Source organism: Callithrix jacchus, chromosome 12 (assembly GCF_049354715.1).
Source record: "Callithrix jacchus isolate 240 chromosome 12, calJac240_pri, whole genome shotgun sequence".
In the NCBI taxonomy this organism is placed as follows: Eukaryota; Metazoa; Chordata; class Mammalia; order Primates; family Cebidae; genus Callithrix; species Callithrix jacchus.
The window spans coordinates 115,812,799-115,837,552 of NC_133513.1; the positions used below are offsets into that span (position 1 = coordinate 115,812,799).

A 24,754-nucleotide genomic window follows, 5' to 3' on the forward strand; every position below is an offset into this window, starting at 1 on the left:
CCTAGCTCCCTGCCTCAGACCCTTTTTTTTTTAAGTTGAACGATTGACTGTCTTCCAGGTGTTCCAGTCGCCTGCTAAAAAGTTGCCGGGATCTGTGTGATTTCCCGTGTGGCGACCCACTGCACCGGCTAAAACAGCAGCGCTGAGATTCAGGCGATTTTTTGCCTGGGAATCTCCTGGCTTGGCTCCCTGTTTCAGTTCCCTGTTAATCAGATGAATGGGTGACTCTGCCTTCCCAGAGTTCCAATCGCCAGCTTAAAAGGTCAAGCAGACCCAGTGTATTTTGTACGGAGAACCACCGTGCCAGGGTGCTGGCAAAACATCTGTGCTGGCGACCTGTGGGGCTCCTCCACCTGCTAATCTCCTGGTCTGTGGGCAATAAAGATCCGTCTGGAAATGCGGCATCCACTCACCCTCTGCGCTTTCACTGGGAGCTGCAATCCTGAGCTGCTTCTAAACGGCCATCTTGGATCTTCCCCCATTTGTTTTTTTCACCCTTATAAACAGTGCTACGATGAATATTCTTAAGTTTGCAAGTAGTAATTTTTAAAATTATTTTTTTCTACAACCTGGCCTACGTGAGCTAAACGGATGAATTTTAACTAAATTATGTCTCAGAAGTACTAATATGCTAAATTAAGTCTTTATTTGGGTTTTAGGAAAAATATAAATTTATAAACAATTTTTGATGAAATTAAAACTCTTGTTTGAGCTTAAATTTCTTGTTTTACTATTGAAAAGGATAATTTGTAGTGGAAATTAAGTTACTAGTAGTTGAGAAACCAAGAATTTTAAGGAAATCAATTGGTATTGCCAAGCTTGGCATTTTTATTACCTGTGTGCCTTTTGAACTTTGACTTTGATATTTTATAAATCTTTTAGATGAGATTGTATTACCCCCCACATTTTTCAGGTCTTTTGCTAGGGGAGGTGGTTAGTGGGATTAGAAATCTTACAACATTAATTAATTAACCACTGAGTGTTTTCTTTATGCTTGACAAAGGGTATGTTAGTGAACAAAAATGTCTGCTGTCATAGGAATGTACATTTTTCACCAAAGTTGGATAAAAAAATAAGCTAGGATTGTGTATTTCCTTTTCCGAAAGTAATGATTTAAAACTGTTAACCTTCTGGTTACTATGTGGCTAGGTTAGGGTTCTTTCACTTGTATTATGACCTATGTTGACATAAGGGCTAAGAAGATTTTCCTGTAGTTGTGTTAAGATATTGTGTTAGTTTGTATCTGTGGCTATTTTAATCTTGCTTAGAGTTAAGATTTTGTTGCATTGTAATTTTGTTATAGATATTTCAGTAGGTTCTAGGATTTTATGGGGGGTGTAATTAAAAAAATCTCATAGAATTTTATTGCGTCATTTATTTTGTAGTATAGTTTTAAAGATTACAAAATAGTATCGTAAAAGCATTTAGGCAATATAGTAACGAGAGAACACTAAATCTCATTTACATTAATGTATTCAGTATTGGATAAGCAGTGAGTTAAGTGCTAGGATTAAAAAGTTAAGTATATAATTAGTGTTGACCTGTCTAAACCTTGAAAGGGTTGAAAGTTCCTCAAGATATGTGTGACTCTTAGGACTTAGATTTTTTCAGGAAATTTAGAAATTCTAGAAATATACTTTGGGCTTATTTGTGGGATTCTAGATTGTCAGATATTATAAATAGGGAACTGGCTGGGCACATTGGCTCACGCATGTAATCCCAACACTTTGGGAGACTGAGCCAGGCAGATCATTTAGGTCAGGCGTTTGAGACCAGCCTGACCAACATGGTGATACTCTGTCTCTACTAAAAAATACAAAAATTACCTGGGTGTGGTGGCGCATGCCTGCAATCCCAACTATTTGGGTGGCTGAGGAACAGGAATCTCTTGAACCCGGGAGGTGGAGGTTGCAAGTGAGCCGAGATTGCACCATTGCACTCTAGCCAGCGTGACAAAGTGAGACTGTGTCTTGAAAAAAAAAGTCAGTCAATAAACAGATGGAACCAGTGCATCGGGGAACATGAAAACCTGGGTATAGTTTATTTTTATTTTTATTTTATTTTTTTGAGACAGAGTTTTACTCTGACACCCAGGCTGGAGTGCAGTGGTGTAATCTTGGTCACTGCAGCCTCCACCTCCTGGGTTCAAGTGTTTTTCCTGCCTCAGCCTCCTGAGTAGCTGGGATTACAGGTGTGTGCTGCCATGCCTGGCTCTGATTTTTGCATTTTTAGTAGAGACGGGGTTTTACCATATTGGCCAGGCTAGTCTTGAACTCCTGACCTCAAGTGATGATCTGCCTGATTCAGCCTCCCAAAGTGCTGGGATTACAGGCGTGAGCCACCATGCCCAGCCAATTTTTTTTAAAAAACACACTGGACTGACTTTTAAAATATGTAACTACAATACTTTTAGAAAAGAGCGTAGGAGAAAGTCTTGTTCTATGACTAGGCAGAGTTGTGATAAATCAAAAGCACAATCTGTAAAGCAAAAATAGGTACATTGAAACTCATCAAAATAAAAACTATTTGCTCTGTGAAAAACCTTCTTAAGAGGTTGAAAAGAAGAGCTACAAACTGGGAGAAAATATTTGCAAACCACATGTCCGACAAAGAACTTATATGTAGAACATATAAAGAGCATGTAAAGAACTCAGAACCTGACAGTAAAAAGCCCAAGAAATCCAATTAGAAAATTCATGAACAGGTATTTTATCAAAAGACAAAAAATACACAGTTGGTAAGCACATGAAAAGATGTTCACCATCATTAGCTAGTAGGGAATACAAATTAAGAGCATGATGAGATGTTGCTGGACACCTGTCAGAATGGCTAAAATAAAAGTTAATGATAACACAGTGCTGCCAGGGATGAGGAGAAACATGATCTCTCAGGTGTTGCTGGTGGGAATGAAAAAGTATAGCCACTCAGAAAAACACTTTGGAGGTTTTTTCTTTCTTTTCTTAAATAAAAGTAAGCTTGTGATTACTATACAACCCAACATTTGCAGGCCTAGGTGTTTATCGTAGAGAAAGGGAAAATGATGTTCACACACAAACTTAGGCATGAATGTTGATAGCAGTTTTTTTCCTAATAGCTAAAAGCGGGAAACAACTCAAATGTCCTTTAATGGGTGAACAGTTAAGAAGTTGGTCATCCATCCATTCCATGGAATACAGCAATAGCAAGGAATGAACTTTAGATAGATGGAACAGCCTGGACGAATCTCTAGAGAATTATGCTGAGTGGAAAAAGATAATCTCAAAAGATAACTTCCCGTATGCTTCCATTTACATTATGTTTAAAAAATGTCAAAGTTACAGTCTTGGAGAACAGGTTGCCAAGGGATTTGGGGGCAGGAGCTGTAAAGCTGCACAAGGGAGCCTTGGGGTGATGACCGGTCCTGAGTCTGAAATGTAGTGGTAGTTACACAGATCTACATATGTGATAAAACTGCATAGAACTGTGTAGACACATAGACAAATGAATGTATGTCAGACTGGTCAACTTTGGATAAAGTTTGTGGGTTGTACTAATGTCAGTTTCTTGTTTTTGATGTTATGGAGTTTCCCCTCTGAGGGGAAACTTGTGAAAGGCTGCATAGGACCTGTTGTACTTTTTTGGGGCAGCTTCTGGTGAATCTGTATAATTATTTCAAAATAAAAAGTTAACCCTTTCTCCCAAAAAGAGCGCTGGTGGCAGGACTGGTGCAGAAGAGGAATGGAAATTTGTGCTTTAACCAGTGACAGGAAAATTGTGATTAAGTATCTCAGATTAATTAGAAAACCCTTCAGAAATCTATTTCTAACTAATCTAAGATGAATTTTAAGATTTTCCACTGGGATAACATGAAATAAAAGAATGCTTTGAAACTAAACAAGCAAGAAAATTATTTATTCATTTTGCTTCGTTTTAGAAAGAAGAAGTAAATGAATGTGGTGAAAGTATTGACAGAAATCATCTGAAACGGTCACAAAGCCATCTCCCTTACTTTGCTCCTAAACCACCTCTGGATAGTGCAGTTATCAAAGCTGGATATTGTGTCAAGCAAGGAGCTGTGGTGAGTAGCCGAACAAAATATATGAAACAATGAAAAAGGGATTCTGTTCTAGCAGACTCAAATTAACAGGCAAATTGTTTGCTTTATTTTATGAAAGACCCAAAGTGAGAGACCAGCATGCTGAGGAGAGTCACGAGATAAAATAGGGGTTATTCTGTGCTTAAAACTCAATGCTATTATTTGCTTGGTTTGCAGGGGACCAGGAAAGTTAATGCCTATTACCATTGACTTTCAGTTTAAATGAGCTTTTCTAACAGCTTAATGTTCTAGAAAGTTTTTCTGTTGATCTCCACTCATCCTCAGGAGTGGGTCAGGGAAAAAGAGCTGTAGTGGGGAGATGGCAGGCCAGGGGCTGGAGAAGGAGTCGGGGATGGTAGGGTCCCTTCCTTGATTAGGCACTGGGCTGGCCCCAGTGGTAAGCTCTCTGACCTTGGGCTACTTACTTAACCTCTGAGGCCCTCAGTTTCGGTTTTAAGGAATATCATATAAAACCTACCATCTAGAGTTTTGCTTTTTAAGAGATGTAAATAAGAGAGGTGTGTTTCCCTTTGCATAGCACCTGGTACTTGGTAAAAGCTGTTATGGGTTAGCCCAGGTATTCCCACATAATTAGTTCCATGATGAATTTTTTTGTAAGAGCAAGTAAATTTACCAGTATTTCTGAGGTTGCAACATACCTTGCTGTCTAAGCCATTCTTTTTGTGTGAACTAGATCTTTAGAATTTCCTAAGATAATAAACTTTAAAGTTTGAAAATGTTTTTTAAAAGTCTGCGAGTAAATAAATACTTTAAATTATTTTGGTTGTTCTGTTTGACTTCTCATCAGTTTTTGGAAACTCTAATTTTTTTAGGGCAGCCAGAGGAATGTTCTTTGACCCCGTTTGACCTGCTTTAGGCTGAGGAAAATGGCGGTGAGGGCAGGGGTTTCTTACTGTAGAATGTCTGCAGGTAGAGTCAGTATTCTCATCAGGCTGTGATGCTCTCTGTTTTATGTACAGAGACAGCCTGATGGTTCCTTTTTGTTTCCTTAAGTGCTTTTGCAAAAACGGTATTTTATTGACAAAAAATATTTGTACAAAATAGGTTTACTTTATTAAATATTTACTGCTTTACTAAAAAGTACTTGTGGAAGAATTCGTGCATTTTTACAGATAGAGAAACTTAATGTGGTTTAATAACATTTCCTGTGTTTGCTCTTTACTTGGGGCAGAAGGAGGCAGGGAGTAGGAGGAAGGGGAAGTGCTTTAAAATATAAAAACTGTTTCAGCATCAAATAAATGAAATAATACCATAAAATCATACAATAAAAGATGAAAGCCAGGCACCAAAAATTGAATTAGGAATTCAAAGCCTGGGTAGCTAGAGAGGGATGAGATTTAATTTATCGCATCTCTCAGGGAGGTAATGAGATATTTCGGTGCTTGGCATGTCTGATTGTGGGTTCGTATCAGGGTAATTAAATGGTGACTAACATTTGACATTCTTAGAAACAGAGAAGTCTTATGTCTGTGTTCATCTCTGGTAGATGAAAAACTGGAAGAGAAGATATTTTCAGTTGGATGAAAACACAATAGGCTACTTCAAATCTGAGCTGGTATGTTGTTACATTATAAATGTTGCCATAAAAATGTTTGAAAAGTGTTGCATTGTAGTGATTATATATAATTTCTGGTACTGTTCTCTAGTTTTAGAATAACTAGTTTTTAGAGATACTTACAGTTTATTTGGTTGTGATGCTTTTGGTTAATGATATTTTTCTTAAATTTGTGGTTAAGTAAAAAGATCCTATCTTCAAAGCAGCATTCGACCTTGAAAGATCTGGAGATCTCAGAATCCCCTAGTCTATAAATTTTCTCTAAAGGGGCATCAGAGGAGCTGGTGTAAAGAATTCTGTCTGTAAAGTCAACATTTAAGCCTCTGTATTTCTGTCTTCTCTTAACATTTTCTTTACCTAGTTCAGATTGACTCATTAGTCACTTCACATAAAATGTTTTTGTTCTCCCTGAAGGTAGGATCAGAGATTGAAATTCCCTCTTTGCCTTGTGTGAGTAGCATCCTTATTTAAAATATTGTTGGGTGACCTGAGTCCTGAAATCGCTTATTGGATAAATTGAATGCACTTCTGTACTATAAATGTCTATCCTACCTCTTCTTTTTGTATCGGATCTTTGAGAAGGGAACTTTGTACTTTATTTGAATGAAGTCACCAGAACAGCATTGTTCCTTAGAACTTTCTGCACAAATGGAAATGTTTCGTATATGTATTTTCCAATGGCACTACCTACATGTAGCTGTTGAGTGCTGGAAATGTGGCTAGTGTACTGAGAAACTGACTTTATTTCATTTTAATTAATTTAAATTTACATCATTATACATAATGGCCACTGTATTGGCCAGCAGAGCACTAGTGTATAGGAAGGGAATAGTTTAAGACTGACCTCAGCAGTCAGCTCCTTCAGGTAAGCTTTTAGACTGGGTTAAGTGTCTTCTCTTTGTATGTCCTGTGGTACCCTATGCATACCTCTATCATAATACTCTTCTCAGGTTTTGCAGTCACGTGCATACTTGTCTTTGCTACTAAATTAAATGAGCTTCTTGAGGGTAAAGACTCTTGTAGTCTTTTATGATCACAGGGCCTGGCATTTGGTAGACAATCAGTAAGTGTCTTTGAATGAATATAAAATGGCATAGCACAGCAAGAAGAGGCATTTTAGCTTGTGGCTTTCTCAAAGCTTAAGAGCTTCAACTGGAAGTGGTAGTTACTTGGTTTAGAAAGTACCTGCCTTGTTGTCTCAGAAGACTACAGTTGTGCTTGGTCAGCAGGTTGACTCATTGATTTTATTTAATGCCAATACTTCTGGGAAGAGTCATTCATGCAACAGACATTCATTGAGCTCTCCATGAATCTGGCGCACTGTTCAGGGAACTGGAAATGAAGGAGAATAATTAGTAAAGTTCTTTGGCCTCCAGGAGTTGAGTTTTGGTGGGGAAATTGTCATGTGCCCCCATCATCAACAGTAGTTTTAATATTTAGGAATATTTTCAGTATTTGGAAATTGCAGATAAAGCTGAAAACCTTTAAAGACCAGTAATTATAACTATACTTATGTTTTCCTAATTTTACAGAGTATAGTTAATCTATCTCCTGTGGTAGTTCTTTGTTCTTTTTCTTAAATTCCACAGAATAATGCCCAGTGTACAGGTCTTCAAAGCTTAGTAAATATTTCTGTAGTAGTTTTTGTCTCAGCTTCCCCTCCCCCAGTTTTAACATTTCTGAAATTTTAGGGGTATTTCTTAGAGTTGCTAACGGTGAGGGGCAGCCAGGCTGCACATACTATCCTTTGGGTAAAATCCAGAAGACACCAGCATCAGCATGTGCAGAAAACAGTGCTGGCAGCTTCAGAGAAAATCTCAGGGATATCCTGAAACATTCTTAAATACTGCATCACCAACACTTTTTGGCGTAAAGAATGGCGTGGAGTGAAAAACTTGGACATTGGTGGCTCCAAGTCAAAAAATGATTGGAAGATCTGGAATCTGGATGTGAAATCTTAAAAAACTATAACCAGGCCCAGGGCGGTGGCTCTCGCCTATAATCCCAGCACTTTGGGAGGCTGAAGTGGGCGGATCACCTGAAGTCAGGAGTTTGAGGCCAGCCTGACCAACATGGAGAAACCCCATCTCTACTAAAAATACAAAAATCAGCTGTGCATGGTGGCACATGCCTGTAACCCAGCTGCTCAGGAGACAGGCAGGAGAATCTCTAGAACCCAGGAGGCGGAGGTTACAGTGAGCCAAGATTGTGCCATTGCACTCCGAGCTGGATAACAAGAATGAAACTCCATGTCAAAAAACAAAAATTGTGACCAGTATATCTTGTTTATATTTTTCTTTTTTATATATGCTCAAGAATGATATATGACAAACATGTTTAAAGTATAAATGGGCTCATTTATAAAACCTTTTCATCATGGAAAAGTGTAAACATACACTTTTAGTAGACAGAAATAATATATGGAACCTGCATGTACCCATCACCTAGATGTCATAATTGTTAACACATGGCTCAGCTCGTCTTGTTTCTGTTCTACCAGCCACTTCCTGCTTCATATTTTGAGGCAAATCTAGATATCTCCCATTTCATCTGGATATATCTCAGTGTGTATCTCTAAAAGATCATTTAAAAGTTTTAAAAATAAGTATAAAAGACTGAAGTGCACAACTGAAAAACTGGTGAACATATTTGCAACATATATTAGAGATAAAACTTACAAAGAATCTTAAGAAATGAGAGGATTTTTCCTCATCGTCTTTGCCCTCTTTTCCTTCCGTCAATCCCAAACAATTCAGACCCCATTTTATTAGGTGAGGCAAAGCAACATAGGCATCCAAGAGGAACCAGTGTAGCCTTGTGTGGCTGTCAGAGCCCACGCAGGATAAGGAGGCTGTCTTCTTAGGGGGTTAGCCCCACGTGGAGTAGGGAGAGAAGGGCATCCACATGGGGAAGGGAAGGTGGGGGTGTGGCAGAGACGGGAGAATGGCCTCATACACACTGATTGATAAAATAAGGAAATACATTAAGGATAATAGAAGCCAAGTTTCTTGTCAGAGAAACTGTAGTTTTTGGTGAATGGATGTATATCTATATGTATCATGAGGAATGAGATATTTACATAGTTTCAAAGTACCTATCTACTAAAATAGGTATTAAGTATTGTACAAGGGGATAATATTTTACATTTGCTTTATCACTATGTTTATATGTGTGTGTGTGTGAGTACATAGAGATTCATTATAACATTACAGCCAGGAAACCTGGCAGATACGACTTTACTCAGGTTGGTCAGATGATTAAAATGAATGTCATTGTTAATGAGATAAACTGAAGTCACTTACCACCTGACAGGGTAGCATTAAGAAGACAACATCACCCTGGTGATTCTCCTGCCCAAGGTGAATACTCTGAATCTCATGAGGCATACCCAAATGAGAGTCATTCTCCAAAATAATACCTTGCACTCTTCAATAGAGTCAAGATTATGCAAGTCAAGGAAATAATGAGGAGCTGTTCCAGACTGAGGGAAAGAAAATATTTGATAAGCAGATGGTGTTCGTGCTTCTGAACGGAATTCTTTTGCTCTAATAAAAAATATTTTGGGCATAGTTTTCTGATTCTGATGATTATGTTGTGATTATGTAAGAGATGTCTTTATAGGAGAAGTATTCAGGGGTAGTGTGGGACAGGTCAGTAACTCACTCTGAAGTGGTTCAGGAAAATCAGTTCTTTGTGCTGTATTTTCAATCCTTGTATAAATTCGTGATTGTTTCAAAATTTAAAAAAGAAAATGGATGGGAAATTAGTGGGCAAATGAACAAAAGACATGAATATTCAATTTTAAAAAATTAAAATAGGTCTTAAATATTTTAAAAATTGACATCACTGATAATTAAAACTGCACTGAAATATTCTCATCTATCATGAGAAGGTTGTGGCTGAGTGAAGAGATTGGCAAATCCCTACCCATCCTGTCCAAAGGCAACTGTAAATGCCATTCTGTAAACAAAAGGAATCAGGAACCCTTGGTGATATAACTGATTTCAGAGTTGGGGCAGATAAAGTACCACCTGAGGTCAGAAAATGAAGTTGTACCAGAAAATAAGGAAGTGCCTCAGAGAATGAATGGAACATGTCAAAAGGACACAGAAATTACCTCGAAGGGCCTGACCAAAATGCAGACAATTTAAACAACAAAATAAATAATGATAGTAATGGATTATACTATCCATTACTATTCTATTACATAGAATAAGATGAGTCATGAATAAATGAATGGAGAAGGAAAAAATTTCCTTAGAATAAAATTCTGTCTTAATACATGTAGATGGATTGATGGGGTTAGAATAAATCACCATTTGGCAGCCACTAGTAATGGTTTCAGGCAAGAGGCTTCAGTGTTTGATAAAACTAGTGGTAAAATTATGATGGGAATCCCGGTATTACATCGGTTCCAGGTATCTCCTCACAAGATACTTAACAATGACAAAGGGAAAAAATAATTTTACAGTTACTGGCAAACATGACCTTAAGCGAGAGATCAGAGTTAACACACCGGTGACAGGACAAGCCACCATCAGGTGTGTACCTCCTAATAGTGGTCCACTGAGAAGAACAGTGTCATGCCTATGGCTTCCTGTCAAAAATGTATAACCTGAATTTCAGCAAATATGAGACAAACCCAAACTGGGAGGTGTTCTACAAAAATAACTGGCCTGGTCTTTTTAAAACTCTGAAAAACTGTTGAAGAACTGTACCACAGTTACAGGAGACATGACAGCTACATACAAGATATGACCCTGGATTAATTAAACTCTGGATCAGAAAATAGTTGTCCTTGTGCTGTAAAGAGTATGAGTAGGGCAGTTAGTGAAAGCTGAAGATGGTCTGTAGATTATAGTATTGCATCAGTGTTGAGTTTCCAGTTTTCATAATTGCACTGTGGTTAGGCAAGAGCACATCCATGTTTTAGGAAATACACACTGAAGTATTTTAGTAGTAAAGGTACATCGTATTTGCAACTTACCTTCAGGCATTTCAGGAATCTCTATATACTCACACACACACATATATAAACATAGTGATAAAGCAAATGTAAAATATTAACAGTTCAGAAAACACGGTGTAGGATATATAGATATTATTTGTACCATTTTTCTAAGTCTTTTATAGTGTGAAGTTATTTGAAAATTAAACTATTTTGTGAAACTTTTTAAAAAAGATCTGTGATTTTTATTTTTTTATTTTTTAAAGCACTCCAGGCTGGGTGCAGTGGCTCACGCCTGTAATTCCAGCACTTTGGGAGGCCACGGTGGGCGGATCACCAGAGATCATGAGTTTAAGACCAGCCTGGCCAACATGGCGAAACCCTTTCTCTACTAAAAATACAAAAATTAGCTGAGCATGGTGGTGGGCACCTATAATCCCAGGTACTCTGGAGGCTGAGGCGGGAGAATTCACTTGAACCCTGAGGGGGAGGTTGCAGTGAGCTGAGATCACGCCATTGCACTCCAGCCTGGGCAACAAGAGTGAAACTCTGTGTCTCAAATAAAAAAAGTACTCCATCATGGTTTAGTTTTATCTTTGGTGCTGCATAAAGTAATGATATATCTTAATTTTCATGCTGCATAGTGAATGAAATATGTATATTATATTTTGTGGAATGTATACTAGAAATATGCTATTAGGAGCCAGTTTTATATTTGTATCTTATATCTACTTTGTAACCTTGGCTGCGATATTTAACATGTCTAATCTGCAGTTTCAGCACATGAATAAATAGTACATATGTTGTAGGGTTGTGGAAAGTGTGAGATAAAACATTTAAAACCTAGCAGATGTCTCAGCACTTAGTAAACATACAATTGTGTGTGTGTGTGTGTGTGTGTATTTATAGAAGTGATATTTGTAAAATGGCAAAATTAAGTGAAAGCTGGATGTGCACTTGCTCTGCTGACTTGTATATCAAAGTGACATTCCAGAAAAGAAGGTGCTGCGCATACTGGCACATGCGTCCATTGGGGACAGTCTGATGGCTAATAGCTTTTAATAAGCTATGCTGTCTTTAAGGCCAGAAATAACATAAATAAGTGTCATATGCAGTTTTTTTTTGCTTCAAACAACAGTGTATATGAGACTATAGTGTTTGAGCTGTTCAGATGCTGGATGGCTTAAGAAGGTAGATTTATTTCTGAGATGTGCTTCAGAAAAGAAGTATGATTTTCACATGGGTCTTCAAATAAGACAGCTAACCTTTGGAAGGATTTTAAGAATGAACATCATGTATCCGCCTTTTTTTTTTTTTTGCCAGGAAAAGGAACCTCTTCGTGTTATTCCACTTAAAGAGGTTCATAAAGTCCAGGAATGTAAGCAAAGGTAAGGAACAGCTCTGACTTGATGCCTGTATGAACACAGAACAGTGCCTTAGTTTGAGTAATATACTTACAGATTACATTTTTCCATATAAATTGTAGTTATGTTTTAACTTTTTATAGCTGGGATATGCTAGAATTTTCAAAACCCTCAGGTTAAAGATTATATTTAATTCTTTATAGTTGAGATATGTTAGAATTTTCAAAACCCTCAGATTGAAATATTTTGTTCATTTGAAAACTAAAAACTAGGAAACAATCCTTTGTTTCTTTGAAATCTAAAAATGCACAAACGGCTTATTAATGGAAAGGAAGAAATTTAATGTAAACAGCTTATGGTTTGGCCATCAGATTTGACAAATTAGTGTATTAATTTTAGTGTTTAAAAGATGCAGAGTAGAGCATACAACACAAGAAAATGTGACAGTGTTTCATCAAACTGAACTTTAAAGTTGCATTATGAACTTTTTCTAAAAGCAAAACTACATAAAATATGTAAAATCTTATATGAAAATAAATGGGGAAAAGTAATTTGGGTTTGTCAAATCAGTGCTTTACCTCATATTTATTTATTGACACATGCTGGGTACTGGGTAAACAGAGAAATTGTCAAACAACTGTTATTTAAGTATAATTGGATTTTTTTTTCATACAGTGACATAATGATGAGGGACAACCTCTTTGAAATTGTAACAACGTCTCGAACTTTCTACGTGCAGGTAAGATACTTATTTGGCAATTGTAGATCCTCCTAACAAGCAATTAATAATTTTAGAGGTGAAATAAACATAAATAAGCTTGTTGCTCTTGAGGTTTAAAAAATATGACGACTGTAATTCACCAGCTTAATAGAAGGATGGTATATATAGAGTTATTGGTAGAGTTATATGTTCAGGAAGTGGGAATATTCTTTCTTATGAATAGTGAACTAGAACTAAGTATTTGGAGAAAGGGAAATGCTTTTAATTTAGATGTTAAGTGTGTACCTTCAAGTCAGATTACTTTTGCACATATTTTGGAATTTTGATTTTTCTGTTATATCATTTTTTGGTAACCTTATAAGAAAATACCCAAAGTAAAAGTAGAGAGTAGATCTGATAGTTGGCATCCTGTATTTAAGTTTAAATTGTACTTTTTGCATATCTCATTGAATTATTTAAAAAGAAAGTTTTTATAAAGATTTGGGCTGGTGTGGTAGCTGACGCCTGTAATCCCTGCATTTTGGGAGGTCAAGGCAGGCACATCACTTGAGTCCAGGAGTTCTTCAAGACCAACCTGGGCAACATGGAAAAAACTCATCTCTACTAAAAATACAAAAATTAGCCAGGTGTGGTGATGCAGGCCTGTAAGCCCAGCTACTTGGGAGGCTGAGGCGCTAGAATCATTTGAACCCAGGAGGCAGAGGTTGGTGTGAGCTGAGCTCGTGTTACTGCACTCCAGTCTGGGTGACAGGGTGAGACCCTGTCTCAAAAAAAAAAAAAAAAAAAAAAGATGATTTGTTTTTGTTTTATTAAAGTTAAATATGCTTATTCCAGAAAACAATGAAAATATAGAAAGATGTGGTTTATAAAACAGTCAATTCCACATTGAGGCAACCATTCTTATGTTTTTGCTCCCTTTCTTCAGGTATATATTTTTATAATAGGTGGGGTCATACTAAATATAGTGTTATATTCTGTTTGTTTCCTATATTGTTTTTTTTCCATGTCATTAAAAATTATCTGAAGACCTTTTAGAACTGCACCATCCTCCATTGTATTGATGTTCCACTAGTAAATTGTTCCTGTTTACTATGTTGCTGAACGTTTATATGCACAGTTTTTATACATTTACTGCAATAAATGATGTGATGAAATACATCTTTGTGCATTACTTTGGCTGATTTATTTAGGGTAAGTTTCTAATTGAGAGTATCAGAGTGTGACCCTTTCTATTTTGTCAAATTAATTTCTAGAATTATATTTCCATTAGTACTGAATGAAATATACTGTACCTTTGCCTGTTTTTAAGTTTTTGTTAATATTACTTATTCAAAAATATCTTGTATTGTAAATTTTTTAATATTTCTAGGTTCTAGAAGTATAATATTTTAGAATATAGAAGCAAGAGGCAGTATCTCTGTAAACTCCTCTTGGGGCCTTATTTAATTGGATTTAATTTCGTAGTAAGATTTAAAATTCATATTGAAAGCCAGACTTATCTGTCAATACTTGTTGTAGGATTTAGGGTACTACTAGAAATTATTTCCAGAAAAATAATATGTAAAATAATGTCAGAATTTTAAAAAATTATGCAACTGCATAAATCTTGCGTTCGATTCAGGTGGTCTAGTGGTAGAGTAAAATAGGAAGGGTTTTCTCTGACTTCCGCCTCTCGTTTCTCTCTGGAGATATTCATTGACGCCTTTTGATGGGTCTGATCTTGACATTGAAGTGCTCCATTTATGTCTCTGAAGTAAGACCTAGCAAAACCTGTTTTTAAAAAACAATTTCTCAGTTTTTTTGAAAACAATTGTGTTAGAGTGATTTTGTTGACAATAGTATTTAAATTATCAAAGTAAATACATTGGCTTTATAGAAGTAGAAGGTGATTTTGAGGAAAAGTTGACTGAATGAGTTCTGTTTTCCTTTAGGCTGATAGCCCTGAAGAGATGCACAGCTGGATTAAAGCAGTCTCTGGCGCCATCGTAGCACAGCGGGGGCCCGGCAGATCTGCGTCTTCTGTAGGTTTCCTGCTCTCTGGGGTGATACTCCCTTGGGTCCCCCCATCCTGTTGAATTGTTTTCCTTCCTCCCAGTCCATCTGGTTTCTTTCTTTATTGAGATTTATTTGCATGTTGACTTTTATACCAATTGGACTTCCAAAAAATAATGCATTTCTAATTTAATGCTTCCTTGTAGTGTTACATATACATAACTTTCTGTGAATTGTATTGTGTTAAATTCACAAGCAGGGCAACTAAAGAATGAACATTTCCTTGCTTTGTCTTAGCTCTAGGTTTGGCATAATTTGACAGATGCTTAGTGTGGTGTATGGCCTGATCATTAAGACTTTTAGTTGTAGCATTACGCAGTTTTGTGAACATCTTGGTTTCCACTTCACTTCCTCTGATTTCAGTTGAGGTTTTTTTGTTTTGTTTTTTACCTTTGGCTTCACCATGCCATAGCAGCTGGGACCTTAAATGCAGTTCAGTGCTCCCAGTGTTTCCAGTTCATGTTTTCATGCTCATTTGGAAACCTACCTGAGAAGTCTGCTTCTGAAAACTACCATAACTATCTCTGTGGTAGTATGATAATAAAATTGAAATACAAATACACGTTCTACTCAGAAATATTTTTAAAAAAGATTTTTATTATGTTCAAGTACAAAAGAATTAGATTTAGCTTTGGAATGGCCAGTGATCTCAGATCTGAAAATTCAAAGTATCTTAAAATGTAGCACTGCCATCTGCAGAAAATAGTCTCGTATGTAGCATGATAGCCTTTATTATGTAGATTTAGTATGATATATATGCTAGATACTTACACTTTTAATATTTTTTTCTGATACTATTATAACACTGCCTTTTATTTTCTGGTAGTAGTAACTACAGATAAATAGAAATTAATGTTTCTGATTTCTTAATTGTTAAGTCATTCTCTTTATATCCTTTTTGAAATATCCAATAAGTCATTTTCATAGATGTTCATTTTGTAACTGCCTGTATTTTATGTGACTTTTTCAGCAGTCAAGTATGAGACTCTCTGCAAAAACAATGTCTGTTGGGAAGAGGAAAAGTTGCAGAAGGATGTTTGTGTTTTGTGCTTTGTGGTGGGGGCAAATTAGACTATCTAGCTATGACTGTCAGCAGAATTTTCTCTTTTCCTCCCTCTACCCAGTATAGGTTAACTCTAATCTTAGCTTTGCACTGTGTTCCAGATGCGGCAGGCCAGAAGGCTGTCGAACCCTTGTATACAGAGGTATACATCAAGAACTGGTGAATGCAGCACGTATGTGGGCTCTCACGCAAACGTGCCTTCTTAGTGGAGGGCCCAGACTTACTCACTACTTACAACTGATCATAGAAAGTTGAGTTAACCAAACTGCCTTTTGCAGTTATTGTAACTGATTTTGTCAATACTAACGCAAACTGTTTCACTGTAGTCATCAGATTGGATATATATATTAAAAGAAAAAATTAAAACATACAACTTTACTAACAGAAAGAGACATTAACGTATAAAAATTAATATACTGAACTGCTGCAAGAGTTTCAATTTCTTTATGTACTTTAAGATTTTTAAAATACTATAACACTTGTGAAATGCACCATTGTTCTAATAATATATGCAAACTAATGCATGCATATGCATTGGATAAACTGTACATTACTATAGTTTGCATGGCATTTAAAAATCTCTGAAATTTAGCCATCTAATAGGACTTTATAGTGTTTTGGTAATTTGTAGCACTTTGTTTTCAAAGCCACTAGTATAAAGGAATATAAAATGCTAGTATATAGCAGTGTATTTAGAATGGCCATATTTAAGGATATCTTCAGATTTGATCTAGTTAGAGGCATATTGAAATTAACATTTACAACTGATAATTATTTCACCACAGTTTAAAATAGGATTAAATGTGTACCCTTTGCTACCTTTAAAATATTAAGCCATATGAATATATGACCTATTCAGAAGTAAAATTAAATAAAATATGAAAAGACTGTGCTATTATTGGTTGCAATGAAATTCAGGGAAGGAAAATCTTAAGTTTTATCAGCAAAATAATGTTTGAAAGATGTTGATTCATGCTTATTAAAGAAATATGGCCTTTCGTTGTCATAGTCTATATTTGCTTTCTAAATTATGTGGGATAATTAGTGTTGACTGAGAATATGCTCTTAAATAAAATGATACATCTGGGAGGTTCTCTTTTAAACACAGTTCGGTTGCAGCTGGAACACTGTATTTCAGTTTAGGTTGGCTGAATCTTCAAAGTGTCAGAAGCTGCCAAATTCGGCTTTGGTGACGGAGCTGGTTTCCTAGTGGAAATGGTTTTTGGCTATCATCGCTTTAAACTCACCTCTAAAAATGCATTGCTTTGGGAAAGAACTTGCACATTATGCTGCATGGCCTCTGCTTGTGCTTTGTGTGTGTGTGTGTGTGTGTGTGTTGTTTGTTTTTCAGAGGATCAAGTCTCACACTGAGTGACTAACCTGGTCATTAGTGATAGACTGTGTCTGACTGTCACTTCTTTTCGCAGGAGCATTCCCCCGGTCCTTCAGAATCCAAACACGCTTTCCGTCCCGCCACCGCAGCCGCCACCACCTCACATTCCACAGCCTCTCGCAGCAACTCTTTGGTCTCAAGCTTTACCATGGAGAAGCGAGGATTTTACGAATCTCTTGCCAAGGTCAAGCCAGGGAACTTCAAGGTCCAGACTGTCTCTCCAAGAGAACCAGCTTCCAAAGTGACTGAACAAGCTCTGTTAAAACCTCAAAGTAAAAATGGCCCTCAGGAAAAAGATGGTGACCTAGTAGACTTGGATGACGCGAGCCTCCCGGTCAGTGACGTGTGAGGCAGACGTGCATGGAGCCTGTCTGCCTCTGCCTCAGTTTCCTTTCGTGAGGCTTCTAGCCAAAGATGATAAAGGGGGAAATGGTTTTTAGTGCAGATATTATGCTGCCTCTTAGGTGTATTCTTTATAAGCTGGTGAACCAAGAATCTAGGGAGTGGCCAAACTAAATATAATTTCTTTAAAAAGAAAGAATAAGGAAAAATCCAAAATATCTCACTGTCATCTGTCTGAAACATTGTGTGTTCTCATTTGGGTGGGTAACAATGTGTGTGTAATATTTTTTCCTAGTGATTTTGACAGTTTAAATGTTTAACAACTTAAAACATTAAAAATGCTGATTAATTACTTTGGTCATTTAAAAAAATGCTACTATGACGTCTGATTAAATGTTCAGTATTTACACATCCTTGTTGGTCACTATTACCAAATGAAATATTGCCAGACCAAGATACCTAAACTCATCATGTCTGTGGTGCTGTAAAATTTATACTACAATGTGGACTGTGTTGAAATTACAACCATTTTTGATGCCCTGAATCTTGAGGCGAGTTGCAAATTTTGCATAGAGGATATTATTCGACCAACAGTAAGGGTTGCAGGTTATACTGGGGAAGAGAAAAGGAGAAACTAGAATTCAGACAACTTTGTCCTAGATGTTTGTTTGAAAAAGCTTAATCAGGCCTTGGAGCAGTCAGTGCTTTATTCAGCAAACATTAATTGGTAGGAAATTTTTGGGAGATCTGATTTTCTTACAAAAGTTTTGTAAATAGTTTTTATTTCTATATTTGGATCGGTGAAAGACCTCAAGTTTATATGTAAAGACGTAACTGCCCTTAGTCATGAAATTGTTGTGACCTCTCCTTTTTGTCACTAATAACCTAGATTCAAGTGCCTGTGTTTTTTCATCTTGTTTAGGAATGTTTTGAGATTCATATGCTAAAAAGTCCTCCTACATGACTGGTTTGAAACATTGACATAAAATTGATTTTCAGTAGAATAGTTTAATGTGTTAAATAAGATAGCATTTTGTGTTAGAGATACCAGAATGCTGGTATTCTACTACCTGTGCAATATATATGTTTTAAAGAAAACAAACTTGGGAATACATTTAATCATTGACATATAGATAGAAGCACTCTCTAAAGAATTCTTCATTTCTGGTGTTGAATTATAGACCAGTTTGAATAAATACTGGTTTTTTTTTTTGGAGACAGCATCTCGCTCTTTTGCCCAGGCTGGAGTGCAGTGGCGTGATCTCAGCTCACTACAACCTCTGCCTCCTGGCTTCAAGCAGTTCTCCTGCCTCAGCTTCCTCAGTAGCTAGGATTACAGGCGCATGCCACCACACCTGGCTAACTTTTGTATTTTAGTAAAGATGGACTTTCACCATGTTGGCCAGGCTGGTCTTGAACTCCTGACCTCAGGTGATCCACCTGTCTCAGCCTCCCAAAGTGCTGGGATTACAGGTGTGAGCCACCACGCCTGACCCGTAAGTACCGTTTTTGTGGTTCCATCTTAAACATTTGCTTTAAAAAAACAGTCTTGAGTTTCATATGCTGCTATTTTTTATGTTTTGCCATTTTACTGTACTGTTTTGTTTTGAATTCGTACATATCACTGAAAATTTCTCTTTTTCATTTTCTAAGATGACTTCTTGTCTGAAACAGAAAAATTTCCTACTACAGCAGTGGGGTCCAGAGGTTAAGATCTATTAGAATTATATAGTATCAGTTTAAAAATCTGTATGCATAAAGAGTATACCACTCAATTTTTTTATTCATAAGCTAATATTTTTTTAAAGTTAGATTTTTTTCTCTTTTGCAGCTACATTTGAAAGTGATAAAGAGATTTTTAATTATCACTTTTTCTGCTGATATATTCACTATAATGGCTTTTTTGGAAGTTTCTTTTTCATAAACACACCCGAGAAATCTGATATAGACACTTTGCAATATTTAAGAACCTAATGCTGTTTAATTTTGGTACAGCTTCCACACTGCATGTTCATTTTAGCATATTTTGGTATTTGCAATTTGATATATTTCATGGTGGTAAAATATTAGCTCTATTTTGGGACATTTTTAAATAGAACTGTCCTTGTTCAGTAGCATAGGAAAATGTTCTTGTGATTGTCAGGGTCTCCTAGTATTTATCTCAATTCTTTTATAAGTGGAAATTATTTAATTATTTTAAAACTTACACACTTTTCTGGTAAATATGTTACATCTGAGTTCAAAAAAATTACTTTGAATACCTTAATATTTGCTGCATTTTTTTCTGTATATATAACATGTCTTCTTTCAGAATGGGAATATATGTGTGCCTCCCAACATTTACTGTTAAAGTCTGTTATCTTTATATGTCAAACTGGTTGAACACTGTATAATGACTTGAGAATAAACTGCACAGAGTTTATTCTGACTTATTTCTCATTTTGTTTCATTCAGCTCTTGTGTGAACAAGTAAATAAAATGATTAGGGATGTGTTTGGTTGATTGACTTCAATTTACATATTTAAAGACAGAGTAATTATTTGGTAATCTTTGCAAGAATAAGAAACATCAGAACTGAATTCTTAAGGCATCACTTCATGTGAAATCATAGAAGGAAACATTTTTTTGATAGGGGAATGAACTTGCTCATTTTTCTTAATTAAAAAACATGTTCTCAAAAGCAAAATTACAATGTTAGCTTCCGAGCATAGTGTGGATCATCTGGGCTACTTACAGGGCTCCATGATTATTTAGATGGCCTGATATAAGACTGAAAGCAGAGAGCATCTTGATCTCTGGGTGGGCAGTTGAGATGCACTCAAACTATGTCAAGTGTTAGAGGCTGCTCCTTGGAAACGTTCCCTGTTGGTAATAAATGTCCCATATCTGTTGCAGTGAACACCACATACAGGGCCTAGTGCAGTGCTTGGTGCACAGGTAAAGCTTCAGTACTTCTCCAGTAAGTGAGGACAAGGCGTTTATGTACAATGTGTGAACTTCACACGTTAGAGAAAAGTGTATCCCTGTTTGCTTTGTTACATAAATTGTACTTTTGAAATTCTGGAATATTCTTTCCTTAAAGCAACTTGCCTTCAAGATTTGAGATACCCTCTTTTGCTTGTGGTGTCTAAACCCTTGTCAGATCCTGCTGCTTTTCCCGGGTGTGTTCATACGTTGTCCTCTGAAATTCAGCCAGGAATGACTTTGAACCAGTATCTCCGCTCACCTATTCATGTCCTGTTGGGGCTCTCCTGGATTACCCTATTCCTGCCATTGTGCAGGGTAAGTATCAAAGTGAACATCTTGATCTGTTACTTTTTCCTCAAAAGCTGAATGACATCTTAAAGATCAGCTAGGCCAAGCCCCCACCATCAATGCTAACAGATAGATTGAGACCCCCGAAAGGAGGAGGATTTGCCTGGCCCATGGGGCATGTTAGCAAGGAGGCTGCAACTGTTGGCTTCTCACTGAACTTGGGAGCATCACTAGGATCTATGCCCAGGGTGTAGCTAGAGTAATTAACCAAATATACCAGGTTGCTTCCTAATAACCTATGGGATTCCACACCTCCTCTCCAAAACACGTTGACTTGGTCTCTTGTTTTTCCTCAGTCTCTTTTTCTGAAGGCCATTTCTTGCGTGAAATGCTTTCTTCATCTTAGCCCCTCAGATCTCTGTTGAGTCAAATGACTTGGGAAACAGCAGCTTACGTACTTGGTGTATGTGTTCTAACATGCTGCTCCTACAAATTGATGGGACACATTTGCCCTAGAATGCAAGGATCTTGGGGTTGTGTCTGCGCTTTGCCTGTTAGCTCTCTAGTTCCCTTAGACAGTGGATCATGGGTATGTTTATGTTTGTTACCCCTTTGTGGCAGCATGCTCAGCACTTCAAAAGGGAACATTTATTTGGTTCTATTTAGGAAGGGCTTTGAATTATTTCCTATGAACTCCTTGTTCTACTCTTTTCCCCCCTTCACACTACTGCACTTGACTAGTCTTAAAAAAAAAAAAAAAATGTGCCGTTGCATGTGTAACCCATGTTTTCTTGTTCATACCAGCCACGGGAGATGCTAATAGCCTGGGTAACAATTTCAGTCATTCTTGTCCAGGAGCCTCCTTCCTTGAAAGTGACTGATATTCCAAATGGTTTCTCTCTTTCCCATTGGGTCTTGGACACCTGATGGTTACCATCGTGTTTGTCCACGGCTGCTTTGGTCTTGTTGATGTTGCTCCAAATAAGTGGCTGTGTTGTATGGATACATAATTTTTATTTAAAGCTTACTCCTGGACACATTTTATCCATTTTTGAAAAGATCTAAATTAGTTTGACTAGTAGAATTAGGCTAACAGTACATGGTTCAAGCAAAAGTATTGCCTTTTGCATTAAAAGTTTCTTTTTGCCTAGTGTCTCATTGGTCTGAATATAATGGCTGTCTTAGACCAGGCATCCTGGGGCCTGTCTTCAACTCTAGTTCTGCCATGTCTGACTTGAGGCAAGTGTCTTGTGTTTTGGAACGTCACTTTCTATGTCATATAAAATGGAATTGGATAAAAGCTATCTTTGTCTTGGTAATTATTAACTGATGCAACTTATTTTTTTTCCTTTGAAAAGTATTCTTTATGTTTTTATCCTAAACCCAAAATAAGAAGGGAAAGTTGTAAACATTTTTGCTTTAACAAAAAGGAGATCCCTTTCTTAGCAATTCTTTCACTGCTAGTTGCAGTTCAGGAATTTTCTGTAAGTGGTGTTTGTACCTTTATCAAAATCTCTGTTAACAGTTGGTAAGGCAAGTAATATTTGTATAAAAAATGTAAAGATATCACAGCTTAATACCAATCTATGTTTCGAAAGGTTAGTCCATATAGAATTTGTGTATGTTGTCTATTTTTTAAATGATTCATGTAAACAGTATGTTTTAAACCTCAAGACACACATTGAGAATATTGCTGATTTGAGGTTAGCATTTACAATTTTGATTGATTGAATCTTTGTATTTTTTGATACATTTAATAGGGTCTTACTGTGGTATATTCATGTGGTAACAGCGCCACCTTCTGGTTATATCATTGCTAAATTTAAAATTCGGTAATTTGGAGTGTTTGTTTATTGCCCCCATAGAAAATTAGAGAAGATATGTGATTGCCTAGGATAGTTTTGAAATTAATGTAAAATTTAAACCAACATATACAAATTATAATTTTTTATGTAGACATAATTGTAGGTTCACACAATTGTAAGTTGTAAGAAATAAAACTTTCAAAATGGAGAATATTTAGTATTTGGTCCTATTTGGAAAGAGCTTTAGTTATTTCCAAGAACTTACCTGGGTTTAGAAAATAAAGTTGATTTTTAAAAATTATGTCCTACCTGTCAGTTTCTATTTCTGTAAGAAATGCTATAGAACCACACGCCTGTAGCCCCAGCTATTCAGGAAGCTGAGGCAATTGGAACACTTGAGCTCAGGAGTTTGAGACCAGCCTGGGCAAAATAATGAGACACCATCTCAAAAAAAAAAAAAAAAAAAAAAAAAGAAAAGGAAAAGATACTCTGTACTCTTTACTCAGAGTTTTCCCCAACATCTTGAAAAACTGTAATACAATATTATAACCAGGATCTTGACACTGACACAGTCAAGATGCAGAACAGTTTCATCAGCACAAAGGCTCCTCTCAGTTGTTCTTTCTATAGTCACATCTGTCTCCTATTCCATAGGTTTGGAAGCAGACTTAGTCACTTGCCCAGAGTCACATTAGGCTTGAAATGTGTCTTTCTGATATCAGAGTTTGGGGTCTTAACACACCACTTCTGCTGTCTCAGTAGAAGTCTTGGAAACTGCCTTTTAAATATTCCTTCCAGATTATTCAACGAATTCAATCTGCTTTCAACATTTCTAGAACCGTACTACTTCAAATGACAGATTTCTTTGTACCCACCTTTACATTTAACACTTGAGGATCAATCACAGTTAAGTATCCGATGAAAACTTCCATGAAAGAGTTCAAGCCCTGACATTTGATAAATAAGGTTACCAGAATAAGGTAGAGTAAATAACAGATTAAAATAGCTTTAAGATGCTGGATTCTTGCTTTGGAAACAGCTGTAGGGCCTGGTTATAAAGATAATCACTTGGTGTGGGCTACCAGGTTTCTTCCATGTGGAGAACTTTTGACCTGATGGAGTTGGTCCAGTCGGTGTCTTTGGTGTTCGACGTGCACCACACAGGAGGCCTAAGAAGATGACAGTGTCCACAAGGAATCCGCCAAGAGAAAATACAAATATGTGATAAAATCTAGCGTGGAAAACTACACATCAGAGAGCGAAGTGACCCATGGGTGATGGTGGGGTTAAGGTAAGTGTTGTGATGGAGAGGGCCTTTGCACTTCGCAGGGTCCCAAGAAAGAAAAAGGTACTTCTAAGTAAAAGCCATGTGACTATAAATTTCTGAAGGTTTATTTGGGGGCCCAAAATGATAGAGAAATTTTAAATTGTTCTCTTAAGGATCCATTGTCTTTTTTTCTATTTTCCCTCCCAAAATGTGGTATGTATACCTCTCATATAAGTTTTCTTTAGGAGGCAGGAAGAGAGGGGGGGTATGGGGAATTTTCCATGGTAAGGAAGTTGCCACATCGGCTTTTTTTTTTGCCTGTCTTTGGTACCTTATCTTCATGACATGAATGCATTCTATTCCCTGTGAAAACATTTATTATTTCCAAATAGGGGCCTTTGGTCCCAGTGGAGTCTGTTTCTTGATGACTTTCACATACATCATGCTCATGGTCTTGGTTCCTATTGTCACTCATGTTATCTTTTCTTCCATTTGCTTTTTGCCTGTCTCTTTTGAAGGTGGAAGATTTTCCAATGGAGCAGATATGGCAAGTGACAGGAAGGGAAGAATTAAGAGTAATGACAAGTTTTTTGGCCTGAACAACTAGAAGCCATGAACTGAGGTAGCAAAGATTGCAGGTAGAGAAGGTTTGATGGGAAAGATCCTAATTGCAGTATTGATCACAGGATTGAATGTTAGGCATGTCTGTTAGGCATCCAAGTAGAAACGGCAGGCACTTGGATATGCAAATCTGGAATTGAGAGACATCATTACTGGAAATAAAAATGTGGGAGTCTTCAAGGTATTAGGTGCTGTTTAAGGCTTTGAAACTGGTTGAGATCACCTTTAGAGAGAATGAAGATGAAAGAAGAAAAGAGGACCATGGCATGAGC

The 24,754-nt window shown here is 36.8% G+C and overlaps 1 protein-coding gene across 12 annotated transcripts in view; it reads left to right on the top strand.

Annotated features, from left to right (window-relative positions):
• The window catches only part of PLEKHA1 (pleckstrin homology domain containing A1), a 67,017-nt gene extending 47,055 nt beyond the window's left edge, over positions 1 to 19,962 (top strand). For 5 of the 12 annotated variants that reach the window (XM_035269340.3, XM_035269339.3, XM_035269350.3 and 2 more), the window contains exons 7-12: positions 3,914 to 4,057; positions 5,583 to 5,651; positions 11,923 to 11,987; positions 12,639 to 12,702; positions 14,616 to 14,705; positions 17,227 to 19,962. In XM_035269340.3, coding sequence (XP_035125231.1) covers positions 3,914 to 4,057; positions 5,583 to 5,651; positions 11,923 to 11,987; positions 12,639 to 12,702; positions 14,616 to 14,705; positions 17,227 to 17,541 — 747 coding nt within the window. In that variant the 3' untranslated portion in view covers positions 17,542 to 19,962. Of the gene's footprint in view, positions 1 to 3,913; positions 4,058 to 5,582; positions 5,652 to 11,922; positions 11,988 to 12,638; positions 12,703 to 14,615; positions 14,706 to 15,900; positions 16,050 to 17,226 lie in introns of all 12 variants that reach the window. The other 7 variants (XM_078346698.1, XM_035269343.3, XM_078346699.1 and 4 more) reach the window with 3 other exon arrangements.
• Positions 19,963 to 24,754: the final 4,792 nt, after the last annotated feature.